This window comes from Mastomys coucha, unplaced genomic scaffold (assembly GCF_008632895.1).
Source record: "Mastomys coucha isolate ucsf_1 unplaced genomic scaffold, UCSF_Mcou_1 pScaffold13, whole genome shotgun sequence".
Classification (NCBI taxonomy): domain Eukaryota; kingdom Metazoa; phylum Chordata; class Mammalia; order Rodentia; family Muridae; genus Mastomys; species Mastomys coucha.
This window is the reverse complement of record NW_022196895.1, coordinates 30181889-30204835: the sequence shown is the minus strand read 5'-3', so window position 1 is coordinate 30204835 and position 22947 is coordinate 30181889. Positions and strand designations below refer to the sequence as shown.

Below are 22947 nucleotides of genomic sequence, written 5' to 3'. Positions count from 1 at the left end.
AAACCTGAAACTTAAGGCCATGTCGCTGTACCGTAAGGTGATCTCAGAAGCATTGGAAGGGAACCTGCCAGAATGTGAGCTAATGCTAGAGGGACAGCTCCCTGCCCTGCCTTGGTCTTGTCACAGTACATATTGAAAACAAATGACCTGTGTCTTAGCATGTGCCCTTCAAATGGCAGACTGCATTGTTATTTGAACAGCTTTGGTAGGAGGTGTGGGAATATAAAGGTCAATGATATTCACGTTGAAAATCATCTCCAGAGAGAATCATCACCGTGGGAAGGAGACTGACTATATTCACGTGGGGATACCTCTTCAGGGAGTGCAGTGCATGCCCAAATGCTTAACTGAGTTGCAGGTCACTTCGCTTCCTTAGCCTGAGATTAACACTGCATATTATGACTTCTTTTTCCAGGGTTCTAGTTCGTCCATCCATGGTTAACAGGAGCAGCAGTCTTTGAACAACCCTATCATCTTATATCATCTTATGCCAAGAGGACTATAGTGTATCATACAGAAAAACAAAGTATGCAAGAAAAAAAAGATTCCCATTAAACATGTTCATATAGAATAAACAAAGAGAAAGCTCCCTCTCCATTCAGTAACAGGATTACAATCTAAATCAGTGGGCAAGCTAGTAGAGTGCTTATGTAGGACATGCAGGTCCTAGTTCCAGAGCACTAGTCCCTCTCCAAATCCCTGTAAAAACTGAGTGATTCTGACATGTGCTTACATTTTCTAATCTTAAAACTAGTTAGCATTCACAACTTGTAATAAAAGTATTGCTTTAATGGGAGACTTACAATCTGAATGTCAATCATGGAACTCACATGGTGGAAAGAACTGACTCCCACAAACTGTCCTGACTTCCACATGTGCAACACACATGCACACAAACACAGGGACACACATGGACACGCATGGACACAGCAAGTAAATAACTGAACAGGAAGTCTGTGGCGAGGCACAGCTCAGCAGCAGAATGCTTTTTGTTGACAATGTGTGTCACCTTAGGCTTAATTCCCAAGGCCAATATCAAAGCCTCTGTACATCTGTTAGAAATCTACTGATAAAAGCGGCAATGTAGATAAAACAAATGAAATTTAAGGCTATAATTTTTAAGAGTAGCAATTTTACAAAATATTAGCTTATTCCAATGTGTCTGCTAGGTTATCTTTGTTAAGAGCTTTTTAATTATGAACTTCACCAAGCAAAGCTGGACAAGCCAACTCTCACTCACATCCAGTTACTTTGCCTTAAGATGACAACATCTAGCATGACTTACATTACTCACAGCTTGGAATGAATAGTCTATGCCTACTAACAAAAGCACGCCCGATCGTGTTTCTGTTTTGAAGCTCAATGTGCACAGGTACAGATCTTCAGTCCTTGGTGGCTTAGCCTTTCCAGCCTTGGTCCCCTCAAGTTCTGGTCAGTGCATCTTCAGTTCCCAGAAATAACTAAACAGTAGAGAGTCCTCTGAGTCTCTATGTTTCTACTTTAACATATTATCTGTAAGAAGCCTCCATGTTACTACATATATTCATGAAGGCTGCTATGAAGAATGCTAATATGATCATTCTGTACGAACATCTAGTGGGCATAAGTACTTACTACTTCTCTTGGGGTAATTTCTCAGAATTCCAATGCTTCCATCACAGAGCTTACCTCGAAAAGAAACTGCTGTAGAATATGTGAGTGCCTGTGTGCCTCTGTGCATGTGTTTACAATAGGCCCACAGGAAGTGTAAGCATTTCAATATTCCAATCTGTGTGCCTCTGTCTTTAAATCTTAATCATCTGAGTAGGAGTCAAACGGTCTTTGTATTGCCTGATGACAGGTGATACTGAGATATTTTTCATTAGTGTACCTGGACATTTTTTTCTTTAGTTAAGATTTATTTTATGTATATGAGTACACTGTAGCTGTCTTCAGACATAACAGAAGAAAGTATTGGATCCCATTACAGATGGTCGTGAGCCACCATGTGGTTGCTGGGAATTGAACTCAGGACCTCTGGAAAAGCAGCTGGTGCTCTTAACTGCTGAGCCATCTCTCCAGCCCATACTTGGACATTTAGCTTCCTTTTCTAATTAACTTTTTAATTTTTGAGGCCGTGTTACAAAACAAAACAAAACAAAACAAAAACAAAAACAAAAACAAACAAAAAAAAACTGGATAGTTAAGCCTGTCTGTCTACTCAAGTGTGTGTTACACTTGCAGGGGTCAGAAAAATCTGGGGCATCAGTTCTCATCTATTTTGTTGATATCTGCTGCTAATCCAGATACTACCAGGCTAACAGGACCTTGAGCTTCTGGGAGATGACTGTCTCTGCCTCCCCTCTCGCCTTAGGAGTGCTGGGACTGAAGGCGTCACCAGCACATCACTTTCTTCTAGGCTCACCCTGCTTGTTCTCACCAGTGCTTGTGCCTTCACCTACTGAATAAACTCAATATCTTGTTGCTTACAGTAAAGTTCTTTTATATTTTGAAATTAGTTCTTTTGTTGAATGTATGTGTAGTGTGGTAAGTGATTTTTCAATAGTGAAAGATGGACTGTTTTTTCATTTTTTTTATTGAAGCCTTCTAGAAGACATATGTTTTTTAATTTTGATGAAGCCCTTACTGGCTGTTTTTTTTTGTTTTGTTTTGTTTTTTGTTTTTTTTTTTTTTTTTTTTTTTTTTTTTTTTTTTTTTTTTTTTTTAATGTCAACTTGACACAAGCTAGAGTTATCCAAGAGGAGGAAAGCTTAGTTGAAAAAATGCTTCCATAAGATCAAATTATAAGGCATTTTCTTAATTAGTGATTGATGAGGGGAGGGCCTAGTCCCCTGTGGGTGGGGCCATTCCTGGGCTGGTGGACCTGGGTTCTGTAAGAAAGCAAGCTGAGAAAACCACGGGGCGCAAGCCAGTAAGCAGCATCCTTCCATGGCCACTGCATCAGCTCCTGCCTCCAGGGCCCTACCCTGACTGAGTTCCTGTTCTGACTTCCTTTGATGATGAACTGTGATATGCAAGTGTAAGCCTGATCAACCCTTTCCTCAAGTTGTTTTGCTCATGGTGTTTCATTATAGTAATAGTAACCTTAACTAAGGTTGGTTGGTACCAGGATAGTGAGGTAATGCTGTGATAGACCTGACTATGTTTTGGGGAAAAAGTGTGGAAGGACTTTGGAACGTATGTAGAGCTAGAAAAGCCATTGGGTATTCAAAGCTTAGTAGGCTGTTCTGTGGAGCTTGGAAGATAAGAATGTTGAGGGCAGTGCAAAAGATGGGGGCCTAGCTTGTGAAGTTCCAGAGGGAAGTTTAAAGACTCTATGGGTGTCATCTGATATTTTGAATTAAGATTCTGTGGTTCTGGTTAGCTGGGGATGAAGAATCAGTTGTGATTAACAATACTACTAAAGTGAGACCTTTGCTTTGCTGGGATACTTGATGCTGGTTGGCTAGAGCTGAGAAGTTACCAGTGACTAAGAAGAGCCCAACACTGCTGAGGGGAAACCTTTTGGGAAGTGTTTCCTGTGAGCCACACCTGATTTGTTTTTATTGTAATATAACTCCCTGTCAAAAATCTATAGTATTTCTAGCATTTTATCAAATATCCTTTTTTTTTCAAGACATTATTATATTTATGTAAAGAATTGCTGACTAACTCTAACACCTGGTTGCTTCTGAATTACCATCTATCTTCTGTTTTCTTGATTACCATTTTCTTATTTGTCAAACTTGACAGTATGCCAATGGTATGTATGTAAGGACAAGAAAGGCTTAAAATGGTGGGTGCATTCTTCTTCCAGAACTTATTCTTCTCAGTGTTGGGGTTGCTAGCTTCCATCCTATTAGTAACAGTGAATGGTTTAAACCTAACTTAGTTTTCAGGTCATTTAAACCTGATTTGGCTTCTTGACTGTGTCCTTTTTTACTTATATTGAAAATAGGCAAACTGGCTTCCTCGGTCTTGAGCTTCCTACTCTGTGTGAACTGACATCTAATGTCTGGCACAGCAGATGTGTCTCTTGAGGATCTCACTGTGGTTTTCCACTTCTGCTTATTTTCTGGTGGGGCTTATCTTCTTAGCACTAAAAGTCCATCCTGGAGCTGAGGTTTTAATCTGGTCTAAAGAGTTCAAAGGTTGGCAAATACTTTATGAAACCAAAATTTCTTTCTCTGTAGCAAGTCTTACAAGCTAACAGTATGCCTTTCCCTAACTTCTTCCTATCAAAGCAGCCATATCTAGAGCTCTCTTGCCTGCCTTCAGGGATTATACCTTCCAGCAAAGCTGTCTGCCGGTGACCAGAATAAAGCTTGGCTTGTACTTACTCAACTCCCCAGAGAGAAAAGTCACCAATAATCTCAGCCTTGCTTTGCTTTTCATGATTCTGGGGAGTTGGCATATCACTTCCTTTACAATATTTTAATAGGTATATTTAAATAGCTACTCTTTCTGAACACAGCCACTATATCATACTTATACCATGTAAGTATTTCCTCAATTCCCTCAAATATGTGCTCTGCTCATATTTCCCTAACTTTATATACATTCTCCTGGCTGTTACCACACAGTATGTTTGTATTTTTATAGGATGTCATGTAACTGACAACAGGAGGCACCCTCTTTTGCCAGTAGGAGGTACTACTGCTTATGTTTTAGGCTTCCCTAATTTAATCTGATGATGTCTTGCCTTTCTTTGTGATGCCCAGGTTAATAAAGGTCAGGAAACATGCTTTAGCGAGATTGTATGTATCCCAAAGTCTTTAAGTGGTTTTAGGGAGAAGATCAGCTGTACTTAAATTATAATCCAAAATGTAAAGCACCAATGGTTTCAAATGCATCTTTTTACACATCAGTGGAAGACAAAACAGGCCATGGTTCTGCTCTTTAAAAGCAGAGCCTGTTAAGGAAGTAATACATAAATAACTTCATTGAAGGCTGTAATTGCTGATTTACTATAGGCCCAATCCTAATGACAAACATGGATAGATCTGCCAGGATGTGTGCATAACCAGTTGGGTAATCACCAAATCTAGGCACACCTTAGATTCTATTTCTGCCAATATGGACTGGGCCAGGTTTATAAACATGCAGCCTGATATCCCACCATACAAGTCTATGTGACTTGTACGATCACTCTCTTCAGACACTCTACTTCAGCATGGAGATTAAAGTGTCAATTAAAATGTCTGTCTTGTCCAAAGTGTTTCTTTTAAAACTATTTTTGAATCCACTTAAATAATTAAATAAAAACTTAAATTTAGATCTGAGTTCTGTACTACCTAAAGAGGCCCTCTAGAAGGAGGTCTGCAAAGTACCCCGTCTAGCAGACTAACTGTATCTGTACGTTGTATCCTCCAATTCTCACGCGCATGCCCTGTGCAGCAGCTAAGTGCACCGTGTTGGTAAGTGTTAAGATAACAAATGGCTTTTTTAACCTATTAGAACAACTGACTCAGGTATTTTAAGTCACTGATATGTAGCTAGGGATGAGAAAAAATAAGTGTTTGTTTATAGCTTACCTATTTCCAAAGGGCTATGAAGTAAATACTTAGGAGATGTTATTGCCAGAGTGTTTTATGGCAATTAGAATGGAAAAAAGATTGGTAGAAAGAAAGGTAAGAGAGTCGTGAGATCAAAAGGCTGACCTGTTAGGATAGGATGTTGGATCTAAAGAATTTAAGTAGGAAAGAGAAGATCAGTTTCCTCAGTGATACACAACAGTCTAGAAAAGGAAGGAGACTTTGAAATGACAGAGAAAGAACTACACAGACTAGGAAATATGTAAAGATATAGAAAGTAGAGTATTCGGAAGAAAAAAGTCAGAATTAAGATGTTAAAATAGCCAAGCAACAGAAACAACACAAAACAGATTTTTTTTTAAGGGAATAAAATAATCATTTCTATTGAAAATCTCCAATTTTATGAAGTTATTAAATGTAGTGGGAAGTTGCCTAACTGGAAATTAAAGTAACTGAAATTTTAATCAATTTCTTTGAAGACAGGTTTTCGCCTCTACACACTAAGTACTCTGTAACTCTTTTTGCTGCCTGGAAAACCAACTTCAGGGCTTGGAAGCAGCATGGAAAGTGTCACCTAGGCTTGGTGACACCTGTACTTCTAAAAAAACAATGTAACCCTTGAGATGTACTGTAAAATAAAGCAGGGCTCTAGGAGTGTACAGAAAACCTTTCCACTAAAATCAAGTATAATGATAAAGTTGGGGGGGGTCTTCTTTTTAAAATTAAAGACTAACAATGAACCAACACCAAAGCTTATTTATTTTGTTTGCGTGACTCAGTAGATTAATGCATTTACTAAGAATATGTTAACCTTTCTAAGAGTTTATTATGTATCATTTTAAGTAAATAAAGTGTGTCTTAGCTATTCAAAGTTTACAAGAGGAAACTCCGAGAGAGGATAAGCTACAATTAAAAGTTGCAGTCTTGATACCTTCATATTAGATGCCTCAGTTTCCAGTTTTGTAAGATGATTGGAATTATCTTCTAGCTCTTGTCGAAGATTTGAGTTCTCCATCTTCAGTGCCTCAACTTGCTTTAACAACTGATCATAGGAAGCTGCAGCCATCCTTGGCTACCCTTGGACCTATAAGGTTAAAAAGGATTTTGAAATTCACTACTAAAAATGGAGTAGCTGCTTGTTTGGTTGTAAAGAAAGAGACAAAGGGAGCCAAGCTGTCCAGACAGCGGTTAGGAGCACTGGTGCTTATGCGCGGCCTGGGCTCCAAACGCCACCATCCCAGCAGCAATAGTTCCTAAGAGGATGGAACTTGGGGTCTGAGCTGAAGAGAAACAGGATTAAGGCAAAAGGCAGAGCCTCAGTCCCATTTGAAGATATTTGCATTTCTACAGGTAAGATTTCTGTCTGGTAAAACTCTTTCAAGGTTAAAGATGGCCTAACTAGTCCTGTATATCAAACTTACAGAATGCAACCACTGATGAAGAATTTGTATAAGTAATGTTGCACTTTATTTTCTGATTTAGACTCGGTTTATAGGCTTTCAGAAGCAGAATATATGAATGATACCAGAGTTCATCCTACCATGCTTATTTAATTTAATCTATGGCAAAGTAGTTCTAAAGATTTACAATGCCACTGAACTGCAGTCATTCACAAGTCATCACAAAGGAAAACATAGAATTCTGATGAGATGAACAGCCCATCCTGTAAGTGGTCTGTATTCAAACTGAGGCTAAAAGATAAAAAGGTTAAGGTGGATGACCTCAAAAGGAAGACTTCAAAGAAAGAATAGAAAATAGAGGAGACAGGAGAGACCAGCTCAGTACTAACAGGCCCTTGGCATGACTGGTCACAGAATGATACAGGGTACACTAAGATTGATCAAGAAAGAGTCAGGAAGGGGCTGGAGAGATGGCTCAGCGGTTAGGAGCACTGATTGCTCTTCCGAAGGTCCTGAGTTCAGATCCCAGCAACCGCATGGTGGCTCACAACCATCCGCAATGAGATCCCTCTTCTGGAGTGTCTGAAGACAGCTACAGTGTACTCACATAAAATAAATAAATAAATCTTTAAAAAAAAAAAAAAGAGTCAGGAAACCCAGATTCTCTTTTCAGTTTAATGTCAACTCACTTTGGAATAAAAATTAAGAACAATTCTGGATTATTTAACACAAGAATATTATACTGGCTACTCATGATAATATAGGAGTGGCCAACTCGGGGACCTTAACAACACATCGAGGGACTCGGATCTAGTCAGGTCTACGAGTCACTGGTGAACCTGGGATAGCCCAGCTTAGGATGCTCAAGAAGGGAGGCCTGGGCTGGAGACCATTTATAGGAAATCTCCAAAGTATAAACGATGAGCACTTGCACTTGGGACACACGGGTCTCAGGCTCAGAGTGGTCATTATCAGCTAACATTTGCCCCTTCATTACTTCAACTTGCAGCTGGACATTTACCAACTGCTTTAATATAACTTACAGGAACACTGTTAGGAGTCAGCACACAGTGTAGACTGAAAAACAAAAATGTATATGTAAATAAACTATAAAAACACATGTGTAGCATAACTTAACAAAACCTTACAGGGAAGCCACCCTTCCCTTACACCAACAGATGAGAGTACAGAAGTAAACCACTTCTGTAGGACCAATGAGAGCTCTTAGAGGTGGAGGAGAGACTCACAGGATTAACCATTTTTCTGTTTTAGACATGCCAATAATAAGCAGGCTCAGAAATACACAGCACATTGAAATCACCTGACAAGTGGGGATCTAACAAGGCTCTAATAATTAAGCTTCAAAGTAATTTATTTCATATACAATAACAGGTGCTACTCTAAAACAACAAACAAACAAGAAAAATGTAATGTGGAAGTGTACTTAGGTCACAATTACACAATCACAAAAAGAGCAAATGTGCACAACAGGCAGAAACTATTACAAGTGTTCAGATGGGGGTTGACGTTGGTCAGTTTGTGCACAGAAGTGCAATGCCCAGAGGCCAGAAGAGGGCATCAGATCCTCTGGAGCTGGAGTTACAGGTGGTTGTGATCTAACCAATGTCAATATGAGAACCAACTCAGTCCTTTGGAAGCCACAGCATGCACTCTTAATGGCTGAAACCCCAGATTTGTTTTGAATGGTAGTCTTTCATGATTTTCGTGACCTCTACTCCCCTAAACAACCTCAATCATTGCAGTCCTTCTGCTCTAACAATGGAAAAAGGAAACAATAAGCTGCTTCATGCAGAAGGATGCTCCCTTGCAACCGTCCTAGGATGCTGAGTCGTCACTCCCTCACCTGCAACTGCTCTTTACAAACTTGGTGAACTCATGCACTTACTTTGGGAATACATTTCATGCAATTGTAAGAATTTCATGCCAAATAGTGTAACTGGAAAGTCATTCAACAACTTTTTTTTTTTTTTTAATTTGGGTGCTGGAGGTGATACAAGAAGTCAGTGGTAGACGTCTTGCCTTGAATATGAAAGGTTCTGAGTTCAATCCCCAGCACCCACACAAGCACAGGAAAGATGCTTAAGTGATCACATAATGGCACCATGCCTTGTGAAATGGAAAAAATACTCTCAAAAACCTGACTTTATTGAGAGCATGCATACACCTCAACTTAACTTTCTATAGTTAAGAGCCAATATAGGAGACGGGCAGTGGTGGCGCACGCCTTTAATCCCAGCACTTGGGAGGCAGAGACAGGAGGATTTCTGAGTTCGAGGCCAGCCTGGTCTACACAGTGAGTTCCAGAACAGCCAGGGCTACACAGAGAAACCCTGTCTCAAAAAAAAAAAAAGAAAAAGAAAAAGAAAAAGAAAAAGTCAATGAAACAGACAACATGCCAGAAAATATAATTTCCCAAACTGACCCCCATAAAAAGATGAGGCACTTTTCTGAGATGTACAATATAGCCGGCCAAGCACGGTGCACGCAAACATGAGGATCTGAGTAGATGCCCAACACCCAAGTTTTCGCTTTGTTTTAAAGGCAGTTTTTGTTTGTAATCCCAGCATGGGGGAGGGGTGAGCAGAGACAGGAAGATCCCTGGAACTCACAGGGCCTGGCTACCCAACGTAGCCTAATCAGGACAGTGAGAGCCTTTCTCAGAAAACAGAGTGGATGACTTTTGGCTTGCACCTCCCCACATGTGAACCCATGCTCACACTCCTCACAGAAAAAGGCATTCAGCCTCTTTACAACAAACATCAACAGAATACAGAAAACCACAGTTGTTTATCGACTTTTGCGACTTTTTATCACAGCCTAGAGATCTCAGAACAATATCTGGGAAAGGAAGAAACAAAACAAAAGAGATGTTCAATGTGAAGATGTAACACTGTCAGATTCCAAGTGATATTCTACCTTTAATAAAGGATTTAATTCCAAGAAGAATATATCTCATCCACTGTAATGACCTCATCCTTCTCTCTCTCTTTTTTTAAGATTTATTTATTTTATGTATATGAGTATATACTACAGATAGTTGTGAGCCTTCATTTAGTTGTTGGGAATTGACTTTTAGGACCTCTGCTCTCTCCAGTAGACCCTGCTCACTTCGGCCCAAAGATTTATTTATTATTATAAATAAGTACACTGTAGCTGTCTTCAGACGCACCAGAAGAGGGCATCAGATCTCATTACGGGTGGTTGTGAGCCACCATGTGGTTGCTGGGATTTGAATTCAGGACCTTTGGAAGAGCAGTCGATGCTCTTACCCATAAGCCATCTCACCCATTCCCTACTTTGTCATGATGCATCTTATTCTTCTAGGTCCAGATCAGCTGTCTCACACTGCCGAAGGAGCGGTAAATATGACGAACCTTGGCCTAACTGTGCTCTATGTTACTCTGACGTATTTTGTCTCCCCAGCTAAGGCGCACGCACGCATGTACACACACATCTTTAGGTCTGTATGTAACATGTAGTTTTTGAAATTCCACAAAAAATGTTTCTGATTCTAGTCACATAGAAGATAAATGCACAAGAAAAAGAAAAGGCATGATATGCCCTATCAGTTACAGAAGAAAACAAACAGAAAGCAAGACAAAGTCAAAGAAAAACAAAAAGATAATCTTCCATTAAAGAATAAAATAATGGATTCCTCTCAGTGGCTACATAATGGAATCAAAAAATATTTGTATCCATATCAACTAGTATTGTAAAGGGAGGGGTGTTAGTGGTATAAGAAACTTTTTCCTAATCAAAAGTAATTAAGACCCAGGCAGTGGTGGCACACACTTTTAATCCCAGCACTTGGGAGGCACAAGCAGATGGATTTCTGAGTTCAAGGCCAGCTTGGTCTACAGAGTGAGCTCCTGGGCAGCCAGGGCTACACAGAGAAACCCTGTCTCAAAAAACAAAAAACAAAAAAACAAACAAACAAACAAAAAAAAACAAAAAAACAAAAAAACAAAAAAGAAAAAAAAAGAATTACGCCCCTTCCACTATGTGCTGACAGTGCCAATCATGTCAGACTCTATGTAAAGCCAAGCTCCACCAGTGGAAGAAAAATGCAGAGTCCATCTAAGTCAGGGTCAAGCCCAGCTGCTGGTTTTCACTTTCAGAGTATGCTGGCTAGCAGGGGTTTGGCTCTGGTACCTACCCTGTTTACAAAAAGAAAAATCACTTTGGAAAATGATTTCGGCTTTGTGTGTGTGTTCTTTTATGTGCTGCTAATTTTCATTCCCAACAATGGTCTGGGTTGTGCTTGAGTCACAGGAGCTGACAGATATGAACCTTTGAAGACAGGATCTCTGTATAGTAGTAGTAAAGCTAAGATATTGTGTTAAAATGGGATCTAAATGGGACTGGCGCAATTCACGGCCATATGACTAAACACACACAAGTAGACACATAGTAGGAATACTGTCTGACAATGGGAACAGACTGAAAAGACAGCTGTGAGGTAATGTCAAGCATCAAGCATCAAAAACCAAAAAAGAGACAGGTTCTTCCTTGGAGTCTTCAGAAAGTATCTTTCTAACATTCTGACCTCTAAAAGAGTAAAATCAGGGATTTCTAATGTTCTAAACCACCAGTTTGTGGCACTTTGGTAAAACAGCTCTGGGAAAATATTATAAAAGATAAGCTAGTATGTCCCTTGTTCTGAAGTTACCTGGAATTTGGGAGGCAGGAGACTACTCCCAGAAAAGGACTCACCAGGCTGTGTGCGCCACGTACTGCTCTCTTGGCTCACAATTGCTTTATCCATCATACCACAGCAGACATCAGTACAAATGTATTCCAGGAAAGGAAGGCAACAGATCTGGCAGAAATGAGGATATTACAAAGAGATACCCATGTCTTTCAATGTGACTATCATACTATTGAAGTAAGGATCCTCAAAAAAAAAAAAAAAGAGAGAGAGAAATTTCTCAAGACTCTCATGATGGAAGAAGCAGAGGGAAACTTGTCTCCTAGAAAGAGATTCTACATAGTTGTAAAAACTTTGCTGATTACAGAACGACAGTCCCAACAAGAACAGGTCACCCATGACGGTAGTGGTCACATATCCTGACCTGAACTACTTAGATGTACAAATCCTACCATCATGGGTGATCTGTCCTTGTCTCAATTCAGGTCAGAGAAGATGGGTGGGGGGAGGGGGTCACCACATCTCTCTTTCCAATGTGGCCAAGAAGTCTTTTGCTTCCACTTTCAATTTGGTTCTTTCAATTGGCTTTTTATTGCTGAGGATGGGTGACCAGACCCAACTTGGGGCACAGGTTGTGACCCCCAAGTTCAATAACAGGAATACTATATGTGTGTGTGTGTGTGTGTGCATGTGTGCGTGAGAGTCACACACACACAGAGACACACAGACTCACAGGCAGGCACGCAAGTGTGCACACACACACAGACACACACACACGCACCACACACACACACAGACTCACAGGCAGGCACGCGAGTGCGCGCACACACACACACACACACACACACACACACACACACGTACACACGCACACCACGCACACAGTATAGAGGAATCAAGGAAACTAGGGAGGGAGGTATAAACCTCACTGTGCATGTGCTTAGATACTAAGTATAAGGAGGCTGGGGTTGATTGGAAAGTCCATAAAAGGTGTTACAAAAAGTCTAAAAGTACAAAGAATAAGTTCATCTCTCAGCTTCTCCCATAGACTAAGTCCTAGGTAGTTAGGATACAGAGAAACACTCATTCACAAAAGAGTGATTTTCAAAATTAACTTTTAAAATGCATCAGGGAACAAAGCTGTGTTAGGACACTGGTGGCACACAGAATGGCAGTGCAGGAAGTTGTGCACTGATCTCCCAAGCCCATAAACACAAGGCTGTCCTCGGCTACAAGGACTTGGCAGAGGAGATTAGTAAGGCCCGTGTTACCGCGTATGTCCTCAGAAGACAAAGGGTCAGTCAGGAAAGGATATGTGACAATGGAAGCAAGACATCAGGTTCAGAGGGAGTGAAGCTGAAGAGTAAGAAAGGCAAAGGAATGCTTCTCTCCAGCTTTCAGGACATGCAGTGCCTCTGTAGTGTCTCTTCACTTTGGTGAAGACAGTGAAAATCATGTCAATGTCTGGCCTCCAAGACTGGACAATAGTAAATTTTTGTCCTAAACCATGGAGTGGACTGTGGATATGGCTCAGTTAGGAGGGTGCTTGCCTAGCACACATGAAGCCCTGGATTTGATCCCACCACCACATCAAACTGCATATACATCCACAACCCTAGCAGCAGAGTTAACAAATCAGCAATCGCTCAAGGCTATCCTAAGGTTCAAGGGTAACTTGAGCTATACAAGACCCTGTCTCAAACAGACAGACAGTGTCAGAAGACAGTGAAGCCCCATGGAGATCCACAAAACAAGCTACTGAGACCGACTGCCAAAAGCCAGTAGGAAGCAGAGGCGATGAGTGAGCCATCTTGGAATGAGCCTTGGGTCTACTCAAGACCTAATGACTGCCAAGATGATCAAAATCCTGACTGAAGCTTCCTGAGAAATCAGTTTTCTCACACAAACAAGATGCTCCTGAACTGCTTCATGGAAACAATAACATGCTTATAATTTAAGCACAATGCCATTTCAAGCCATTGAGTGTTGGTGTGATTTGTAATATACTAGCATAACTAAGACAACCAGTGAATAGTCATGAGCAAGTGTCTACCATTGCAGTCTGAGGTAAGAATTTAGAAAAAAGGAACCCTACAGCCTCCAGTAGGGGAATAATGAATACAGGATGCCAACAGCTGTTAGCAGCACAAAATCAGTGGGCACAAAGTAAAATAGATAGGTCTTTAAAAATAGCAGTGAGTTAAAACATTTGGGTAGCACACACAGGGCATGAAAGCAAAGACAACAGCTCTCAGAGCACCCATGATCACGCAGCACTACTGAGGACAGACGGAGCACACGTCTGAAGGTGGACGAATAAACAACACGTAGTGTGCATGTAACAAGGAAAGGAAAGAAGCTAAAACCAAAGAGACTGAAGCATGGTATAACTTAAACGATATAAGAGGACATTATGCTACATAAATTATACCAGTCAAGAGGTCAAATATACGAATCTTTTTATAACTAGTTCTTTTTTTTTTTTTAAAGATTTATTTATTTATTATATGTAAGTACACTGTAGCTGTCTTCAGACACACCAGAAGAGGGCATCAGATCTCATTACGGGTGGTTGTGAGCCACCATGTGGTTGCTGGGATTTGAACTCATGACCTTCCGAAGAGCAGTCGGTGCTCTTCCCCACTGAGCCATCTCACCAGCCCAATATAACTAGTTCTTACAACAGGTAAATTCTCAAAGTAGCCAGCTGACTGCTAGGTGACAAGGGGCAAGGGAAAAGGGGCTTTAATGTTCTCAAGAGTTTCCACAAGAAGAAGAAATTCTGGAGATGAAGGTAGTTATGGATGCCAATGGATTCAACATCACAGAACTGTACACTTAAAAATGCTCCTGGCCCACTGCAGAGGCTCGTGTAGCATGAAGGCTGTGGGGTTCCATCTCCAGCACTGCAGAAACCAAGACACACACTTTGACAGGAGAATGGAAGGAGAAGTGGAGACAGAGGAGGACACTCTCCCTATGTACCTCAAAGAAATCGACCCTTTTCCTGCAAATCAGAAAACATTTCAGATAACAAAAACCTTTTTTAAAAGGTGCCCAGGACTAGCAAAGCTACCAGTGTTCAACTTGCATTCAATTTCACAGTTTACTTTGTGTCTCATAAAGGTTCGTTCCCAGGTTTTATTTGGTTCTTCATCACCTTTCCGAGGTCTGGCATGTGGTTGGCACGCTGATAAGGTATGTATAAAGTATACTTCCTCAGGTGTTCCTGTCATTCTAAATCAAGTGCTACCGAATTTCAGGTGCTTGTGGAGATGGGCCCTGGACTCATCCTCCAATGGGAAGTGAGATTAGAGTCACAAAGTGTTTAAACATGTAAAACTGTAATGCTAGTTACTCCAAGTAAAATCAGTATAGAAGAAAACAATAAAATAAAAATCTACATTGTAATTCATGTAACAAAATCATGAATAGCTTTGACTTAGTTCACAAAACATACTTTTGATTATTTAATTTAGGAATTTCTAAGTAGGTCACATAATTCTAGATACAGTAATTAGCAATAAGTAATTTTAAAGATTACAAAAGCTCAATGAAATACTAAATACTAAATAGGAGTGATCTTTTCTTAATTTAGTCTTTATTTATTTAACTTCGCAAGATATTGCGATCTAATATTATAGAAATGTTTAGAAGATTGATTCTTAAATATGCTAATTAATGGAGCTGTCAAGACGGTTCCCTGGGTAAAGGTGCTTGCCATTACACTTGATAAACTGAGTTTGATCCCTGGAACCTACATGGTAGAGAGAACTAAGTCCAGTAAGCTGTCATGTTACCTACACACACACAATAAATAAATAAGTAAATAAATAAATGTAATTTAAGCTATAAAATCTTTTATAAAGCACTCTTATAGTTAAAAATTCACAAGGCACTGGTGGTGCAAGTCTTTAATCCCAGCACTTGGGAGGCAGAGGCAGGTAGATTTCTGTGGATTCAAGGCAGCCTAGTCTGCATAGTGAGTTCTAGGACAGCCAGGACACAAAGAAACCCCTGAAAAACAAAACATTCAAAGTCATATATGCGGGGGTTCTTGACCACATGAATGATACTGCTTTTCAAATCAACTGTCATATACTATTTTGTATGCTCTATACTGAGACATTAATAGTAATTTATAGAAGTAAAATGAAATACACTGAAGTGCTTATCCTTACACAATAGATGACTTTGGGTAATGTCACATACCCGAGTAAAAGAACTGGGAAACATATAAAATGAAAATAATGCTACATTCACTAGTTGATTAAATGAGGTAATATCTGTGAAAATGAGAATTTAATAAACTCGAGAACTACACTCAGATTCTGGGGACTAGATAGTGTTGGCTATTAATTCACTTGTCAGCTCTGAGTGATATCTTTACTCCTAGCTAAGGTTTCTATCAGATTCAAAAGCTATCCTAAGTACTTTTAATCCTGATACCCACAATTATATAATATTAAAACATAAGACAAAACAAAACAAAACTCAGGAATAAAGTTATAGTCTTATAATCCTAGCACTTGGAAGGCTGAGGCAGGAGGATATGAAGTTTAAATTTGTTCTGGGGTACACAGTCAGTTGGAAGTCAGTCTAAACTACACAATGAGACTATCTCAAAACAGCAACAAAGAGCAGAAATGAATAAACTGTTCTAACTTGTCAATGAAAATTTTATGTCATATTATTTACTCAAGTAATAATTCTTTATTATCTTGAAAAACTACTGAGACAAAATTGGAAATACTCTTAAAATAACCACATAAAAGTATTTAAAAGAGACTGTCTTGGACACTGATCCTAGAGGGCTCCACAAAGCTAATCTAGTTGAGGGCATGAGAAGTGCGGGAGGTTGCAACAGACATGCACAGAAATAAAGCAAAGACTCAACCTGCAGACGGATGCTTTTAAACATCTAAGTAAAGGTACACTTCAATGTCACTAAAACACTTTATACTGAGTATATCTTATGGATACTCAGTAAATCGACGTACATCTAAAGTAGTCATCTGTAAATTTTATTAAATTAAATTTTAAAAAGACAAAAAGGAATACAAATTTACTTAATAAATACAGTTTTCAAGTATCAGGCCTATAAAAAATTTATTGTCCACAATTTTTCACAAAGTAATTTACATTCTAAAGTGATTTGATCTCAGATGATCTAATTAACAGCATAAAAGCTAGACTAACAAAGGGAAAGATCCAGTTCCATACATAATGCATTAAGATTTCCTATAGGATTTATGTTAAATCAAACCATCTGGCATCTCTCTTGTGATATAAAATCAAAGCATTTGATACATTTTACTGTCAAAACATTCATAATCTGATATATCTCCTCCTTTAAAAAGCAAAATACATGTTTTCTCCTATTTGGGATGAAGCTATGAGCTGTCATCTTGTACACAGTGTGCTACTGAGCATTTTATTTGCTTGGGGCACTCACTCCTCTGCAGCTGTCCACAGCAAAGCCCTGCTGCAGTCACCACAGAACGCCTGGACCACTGCATTCGGGAGCTAACAAAGACACTGGTATCTCTTGCCACCCGAATCTCAGCTAGTTCACTTATATGTTGTACAAAAGCAGGCGCATTACTACTGAACAGTATTTCGCTAGTCAACCAAATGATCACTTGGGATCCGCAGTGCATGTCCTTTTTTCCTCCCACCCTCGGTGGCCCTTTCTGCTAGATTCCACATGAGCCGTCAACTGCAGCTTTGAATGCCTACTCTTGGCTACCACTGCCTGTGTCCTTGTGGCCAAGGAGGAAAAGCAGCCTTTCAAAGGGCTAGGGCTTTCGCTCCTCGCCATGAATATGCTCCATTCTTTGTTGTCCTCTACTCGTTTCCTTAGATACTGTTATTCCACTCCACTGTCAACAGGCATTATAAAAAACAAAACGGCTTTCTCCCCAGTCTCCCCTTACCACTTCTACCCCTCCCCCTTTCTTCCTCTTCTGTCAAAATCCCAGGATAAGAAGCACAGGAAATCCATCTCCTGTGCTGCAGTGGGGGTTGGGGAAGAGGAGTGGGACGACGCCCCTGCTTCCTAGGCTTGGCATGTGGCAGCAGAGCCTGTGCCAAGGAAAGGTCACCAGTTTAAGGTAGTCCATGGGAAAACCACCTCCTCCCTCTTCCCTGTAGCAAACCTGGCCATCACAGCCCAGCACCTACCCCATTTTCGAGCCCGGCAGCACCTCCATTCTGTCTCCAGTGACACCCCGGCAGGCTGCGCCAATACAGCCACATGTCGGTCACGTGTGACTACGCCCAGCCAATCTGCAGGCTCCTGACTGGAATGGGGAGCGCCCTGGTCAGCATCCAGCGGATTACAGAGCTGCTTCACGCTTCTGACCCCGCTTCACAGCAGGGCAGAGACCCACCCCACTCCACCGCACTGTCCAGAGGAACACCATGCCCCTTGGGCACCTTCAAACCCCTACTTCTGCAAACCCTGAGAGCCAGACGCTAACACTCACAACCAGGAGCTCCGCAGGGTGGAAAGCCCCACACGCACAGGATGCAGGATATTGACGGTGGGAGGGGCAGTAAATAGATGTCATTCCCATGATTCACATGCAGCAGAGAAACATAATTCTAGTCCGTGAATTACAACGAATAACCTGACATTGCAAATCATTAACTTATTCGGTAAATTAACTCTAATTACAACTGCATTTAGGACAGTTAGCAGAAAAGCCATGATGACATAATGACAGAGCAGAGTGACTTGTGCCTGATCTCAAGAGTTCCAGCCTGGACTAAATGCTTTTGCTCCTCCCACCCTTTAACTTGTCACTTGACCTCTTGGTGACTAGATTTCTTCTTTTATAAAATGAGAACAAGCATAAAATAGGAGCTGGTATATGTAGAGCATATTTAAAGCACTCCCAGGCATACAATACATGCTGTTAATTACTACCGATCCTACTGCATATTCTTACATTTACTGATTTTTGAGTTAAAAGGACAAGATTCACATTAAGTTCTAGTTTAAAAGTTTAATTTAAGTTCAGTTTAAAAGAGGAAATTTTTTAAAAACTTATTTCAGAGATAGGCTCTCATGCAGCCAGGCTAACCTCACACTTAAGAGAGCCAAGAATGACCTTGGACTTCTGCCTCCATGAGTGTTATTGAAAGGTGTATGCTGCATCCATGAATTGGTATTAGTTAATTAAAGGTATTAATTAATTGATGTTGATTAAATTAGTATTAATTGATTTATTGACTAAAGGTATTTGATATTAATTAAAGGTATATGCCACCACCCACAGTTTATGAGGAACAAGACACTGAACCCAGGGCTTCCTATGTGCTAGGCAATTCATCTAGCATACAAACTGTATCTCTCTACCCTAGCCCTATCTACTTAAGTTTTAAAAACAAACTAAACTTTAGAGTTTTAAATGATGTATATTCACTATAACTTCTTGTATTTTTCTCAAGAAGCTGCTAAGTAGCATTTACAAGGGAATTCCACTTCATAAGACATTATATATAGTAGTAGTAGATGAGGTGCTGGAGAGGGCGTGGTGGTGGAGAACTACACTGCTCTGGCACACACTGCTTGTAACTCCATTACCAGGAGAACCTGACTCTCTCTCTCCAGGTTTCAACCAGCAATGCACTCATGTGCACAGAACCACACACGAATACAGAAATAAAATAAAAATTAAATCTTAAAAGTAAAACAAAAACAGAGTTATTCTTTTGAAGCTGAAATTGTGGAGAACATGTTTTTTTTTTCTTTTTTTCTGTGCTTTGGGTATTTTTCCTCTATCCATCTTCATTTACAACAAATTCACTGTACATTTCTTCCTTGAAAGTCAGGACTTCCACACTGACCACACTGTAAATGTAATTAGAATTATACACTAAAATCTTAAAAGTCATACCGAACAAAGGAAACCTGTGAATCGACTTGGTTGTATCCTAAGTGCCTTTCATGAAATGGCTTGGTTTTACAAAGACTTAAGATCTTTTAACTGGAAGGGCCACACTCACTCTGTAGGACTCATTGTACAGTCATCATCTGTGACACACTCAGAATTTCTCATATATGACTGACCTTCCAGAAAGAAAAATTATCTTGCAAAATCAAGAATGTACTTTAAAAGCTCCTCAAATAATTTCCTAGTAGTCTATAAACAATGAAGCCTGGTACTTTGACTCAGGCTATGAGTTAGAAGTAACTTAGACTTTAAGAAATCATATGATAGTCAAAGCCTGTCTACATTTTTACTACATGCACTAGTAGTAGTCAGTGACCAAGGGGTGCTGACCAAGGGGTGCTGGGGAATGAACCTATGGCCTCCTTACACATGGTTCATCAAATGACTACGTTTCAAATAAAGCTATGATCATTATATGCTCCTGATCCACTATGGTTCAAGTACAAGAAACCCAAAGACTTTTTCATGTGGCCAACTGGATTATTAAAAAAACAAAAACAAAAACAAACAAAAAAACCCTCAATTATTCAATAAAAGCATTTTAAAGCCAGTTTCCTCAAGACTGAATTTTATCTTTAAAAATTACTACTTTTTTTAAAAAACTCCAGTTAACAACTTAAACAGTGATGATACATTTTGCTAAGTGTGAAGTGATATAATATGTACCAGGTGGTACATATATGGGACTAGAGCTCCTACATATCTACCCTACGTTATGACTGCATTGCATGCGTAGGAATTAAAGATAGTACCTGGAGCTAGAGAGAGGTCTGTTGTCAAGATGCTCTATCATGAGGGCTGGGCTCTGGATTCCAGTATTCTTCTGTAGCTCACAATAACTTGCAACTCCAACTTCAAGGAAACCTTGTAGGCCCCATGAGTACCCCCACCTATACATGTGGACACACTCTCACACAAATGGATGAAGTAATAAAAAATAAAGATAACGTTTATCCAAAATATAACAATGAAATAATTTTATATCAAGACTTTTAAGATTTCATTTTCAGAAATACTTCTAATTTTAATTATCTGTTCATTTTTATGTTTGTTTTTAATAAATGGCTTCATTTGTAAGTGTTATTAAATAGTGAATTAAATTTATCTTTGAAAATTTTAACCTTAAAAAAATTATGACCGAGCTGGGTGGTAGTAGTGCACATCTTTACTCCCAGCACTCAGGAGGCAGAGGCAGGTGGAGCTCTGAATTTGAGTCCAGCCTGGTCTACAAAGTAAGTTCCAAGCTGGGTGGTGGTGGCACACGCCTATAATCCCAGCACTTGGGAGGCAGAAGCAGGCGGATTTCTGAGTTCGAGGCCAGCCTGGTCTACAGAGTGAGTTTCAGGACAGCCAGGGCTACACAGAGAAACCCTGTCTTGAAAAACCAACCAACCAAACAAACAAAAAAAAAAAAAAAAAAAAAAAAAAGAAAAAAAGAAAAAAAGAAAAAAAAAAGTAAGTTTCAAGACAGACAGGGCTACACAGAGAAACCTTGTCTCAAAAACAGACAGACAAACAAACACCCAATAGACAGATAGATGGGCTTTTTTACATATATATTTAATACATAATCACACACAGCAACACATAATACAACCCAATAAACTGACATTTTGGTCTTCAACTGTATATTCTATATTCTATATATTCACCAAGCCCAATTTAAGACTCACAGTTTAGGGGTTAGAGAGATGGCTGAGTGGTTAAAGAATGTTTTTCCAGAGGACCCAAGTTCAGTTCCCATATAAGAAAGTTCACACTGTCTCTAACTCCATCTCTGGGTGATCCCATGCCCTATTCTGGCCTTAAAAGGCACCCATTCAAACATGGCACGTGCGCGTGCGTGCACACACACACACACACACACACACACACACAAAATAAAAATACATCTGTTAGCAGCTGTTTGCCGCTTCTCTGAAGCAGGCAGAATCAAGGCAGGTCAGGGTCTTTTGGCAGACTTCCTGGCCTGCAGAGGGATGGAATGGTAAGAGGAGGTGCACTTGAGGCTCCAGGCAGACTTCCTGGCTGGCCTGCAGAGGGATGGAATGGTAAGAGGAGGGGCACTTGAGGCTCCAGGCAGACTTCCTGGCCTGCAGAGGGATGGAATGGTAAGAGAAGGTGCATTTGAGGCTCCAGGCGAGGGGATGAAGAGTCTATTGACCTTGATGGAAGAAACAGGGAGGTTTTTGGGTGAGAACAAATGTCTTAGATGTACATTTTAGCAAAATTGTTTCTGTTGGCTTGTGACTTTGCTTCCTACAGTACTGTAGTATAAAAAGGCTATGAGAAATACACTTCAGGCTGGTGTGGTACCTGCAGCCCTCCTACATCTGTCTCTTCCATCTTTTTTCATCTTTCCTATAATCATCCTCTCTCTTCCTTCAGAGGACTGTTTGACTTCATTCATACCAGACTGGTACATACATCTTTTTTTTTTTTTTGAAACAGTGTAGCCCTGTTTTGTTTTTTTGGTTTTTTTTTTTCTGTGTAGCCCTGGCTGTTCTGGAACTCACTCTGTAGACCAGGCTGGCCTCAAACTCAAGAAATCGGCCTGCCTCTGCCTCTCAAGTGCTGGGATTAAAGGCGAGTGTCACCACTGCCCAGCAACATCTTTTTAAAAAATTTGACAGTTTAAAGAACTGACAAGGACCTTCATGATAGTAATTCATTTTTTGAAGTGAGTTAGAATCAATGCTCCTCTCTGAGAGGCTTAGTTGACTCTGCTTTTAATGATAAATTCAACCATATCTTTACAGAATTCAAACAGAACAGATTTCTGCCTACAAAGAGACATATTTACAGGATATATGACACCCCTTTCTGTCCTCTGACAAGCACCAAACATACACATGATACACAGACATACATGTAGGCAAAATATTCATGCACATAAAAAATTTTCATTTGAAAAAAAAAACAAAACAAAACAAAACAGGAGGAAGGGATACAGTTCAATGATAATGCTTATCCCTTGGTTCAAACAAACAAAAGAAATATTTATACTGTAAAACATACTCAGTATTATTACTAAGATGTTAAAAACCTTATGACTGTTAACAATAGGTTGGTTAACTGTACTTCTGATACCTTTCCAAGATAACTAGAATAGTGCAGAAAGTAACAATTACATAATTTATATGAAATAAAAATACAGACCATTATAAATTTTATATACAATGCCAACTAACTTTGGAGGCCAGGGGCTGGGGAGTAATCCAAGGCCTTGTGTATGATGCAGTGCATCACTGAGTTATAACCTAGGGGGTCAGGGGCTAGGGAGTGAACCAAGGCCTTGTGTATGATGTTGCATCACTGAGTTATAACCTAGGGGGTCAGGGGCTAGGGAGTGAACCAAGGCCTTGTGTATGATGCTGCATCACTGAGTTATAACCTAGGCTATG

The 22947-nt window shown here is 39.9% G+C and overlaps 1 protein-coding gene across 15 annotated transcripts in view; it reads right to left on the bottom strand.

The window, feature by feature from the left end:
* Positions 1-22947, bottom strand: part of Apc (APC regulator of WNT signaling pathway) — a 93095-nt gene that overhangs the window by 49977 nt on the left and 20171 nt on the right. For 3 of the 15 annotated variants that reach the window (XM_031365277.1, XM_031365280.1, XM_031365288.1), the window contains exons 1-2: positions 17766-17875; positions 6445-6597 (exon numbers count right to left, since the gene is read on the bottom strand). The exons of 4 other annotated variants lie outside the window; for them this stretch is intronic. In XM_031365277.1, coding sequence (XP_031221137.1) covers positions 6445-6579 — 135 coding nt within the window. In that variant the 5' untranslated portion in view covers positions 6580-6597; positions 17766-17875. Of the gene's footprint in view, positions 1-1285; positions 1461-6444; positions 6598-17765; positions 18042-22947 lie in introns of those variants that run through there. 8 more of the 15 variants (XM_031365279.1, XM_031365275.1, XM_031365287.1 and 5 more) reach the window with 5 other exon arrangements.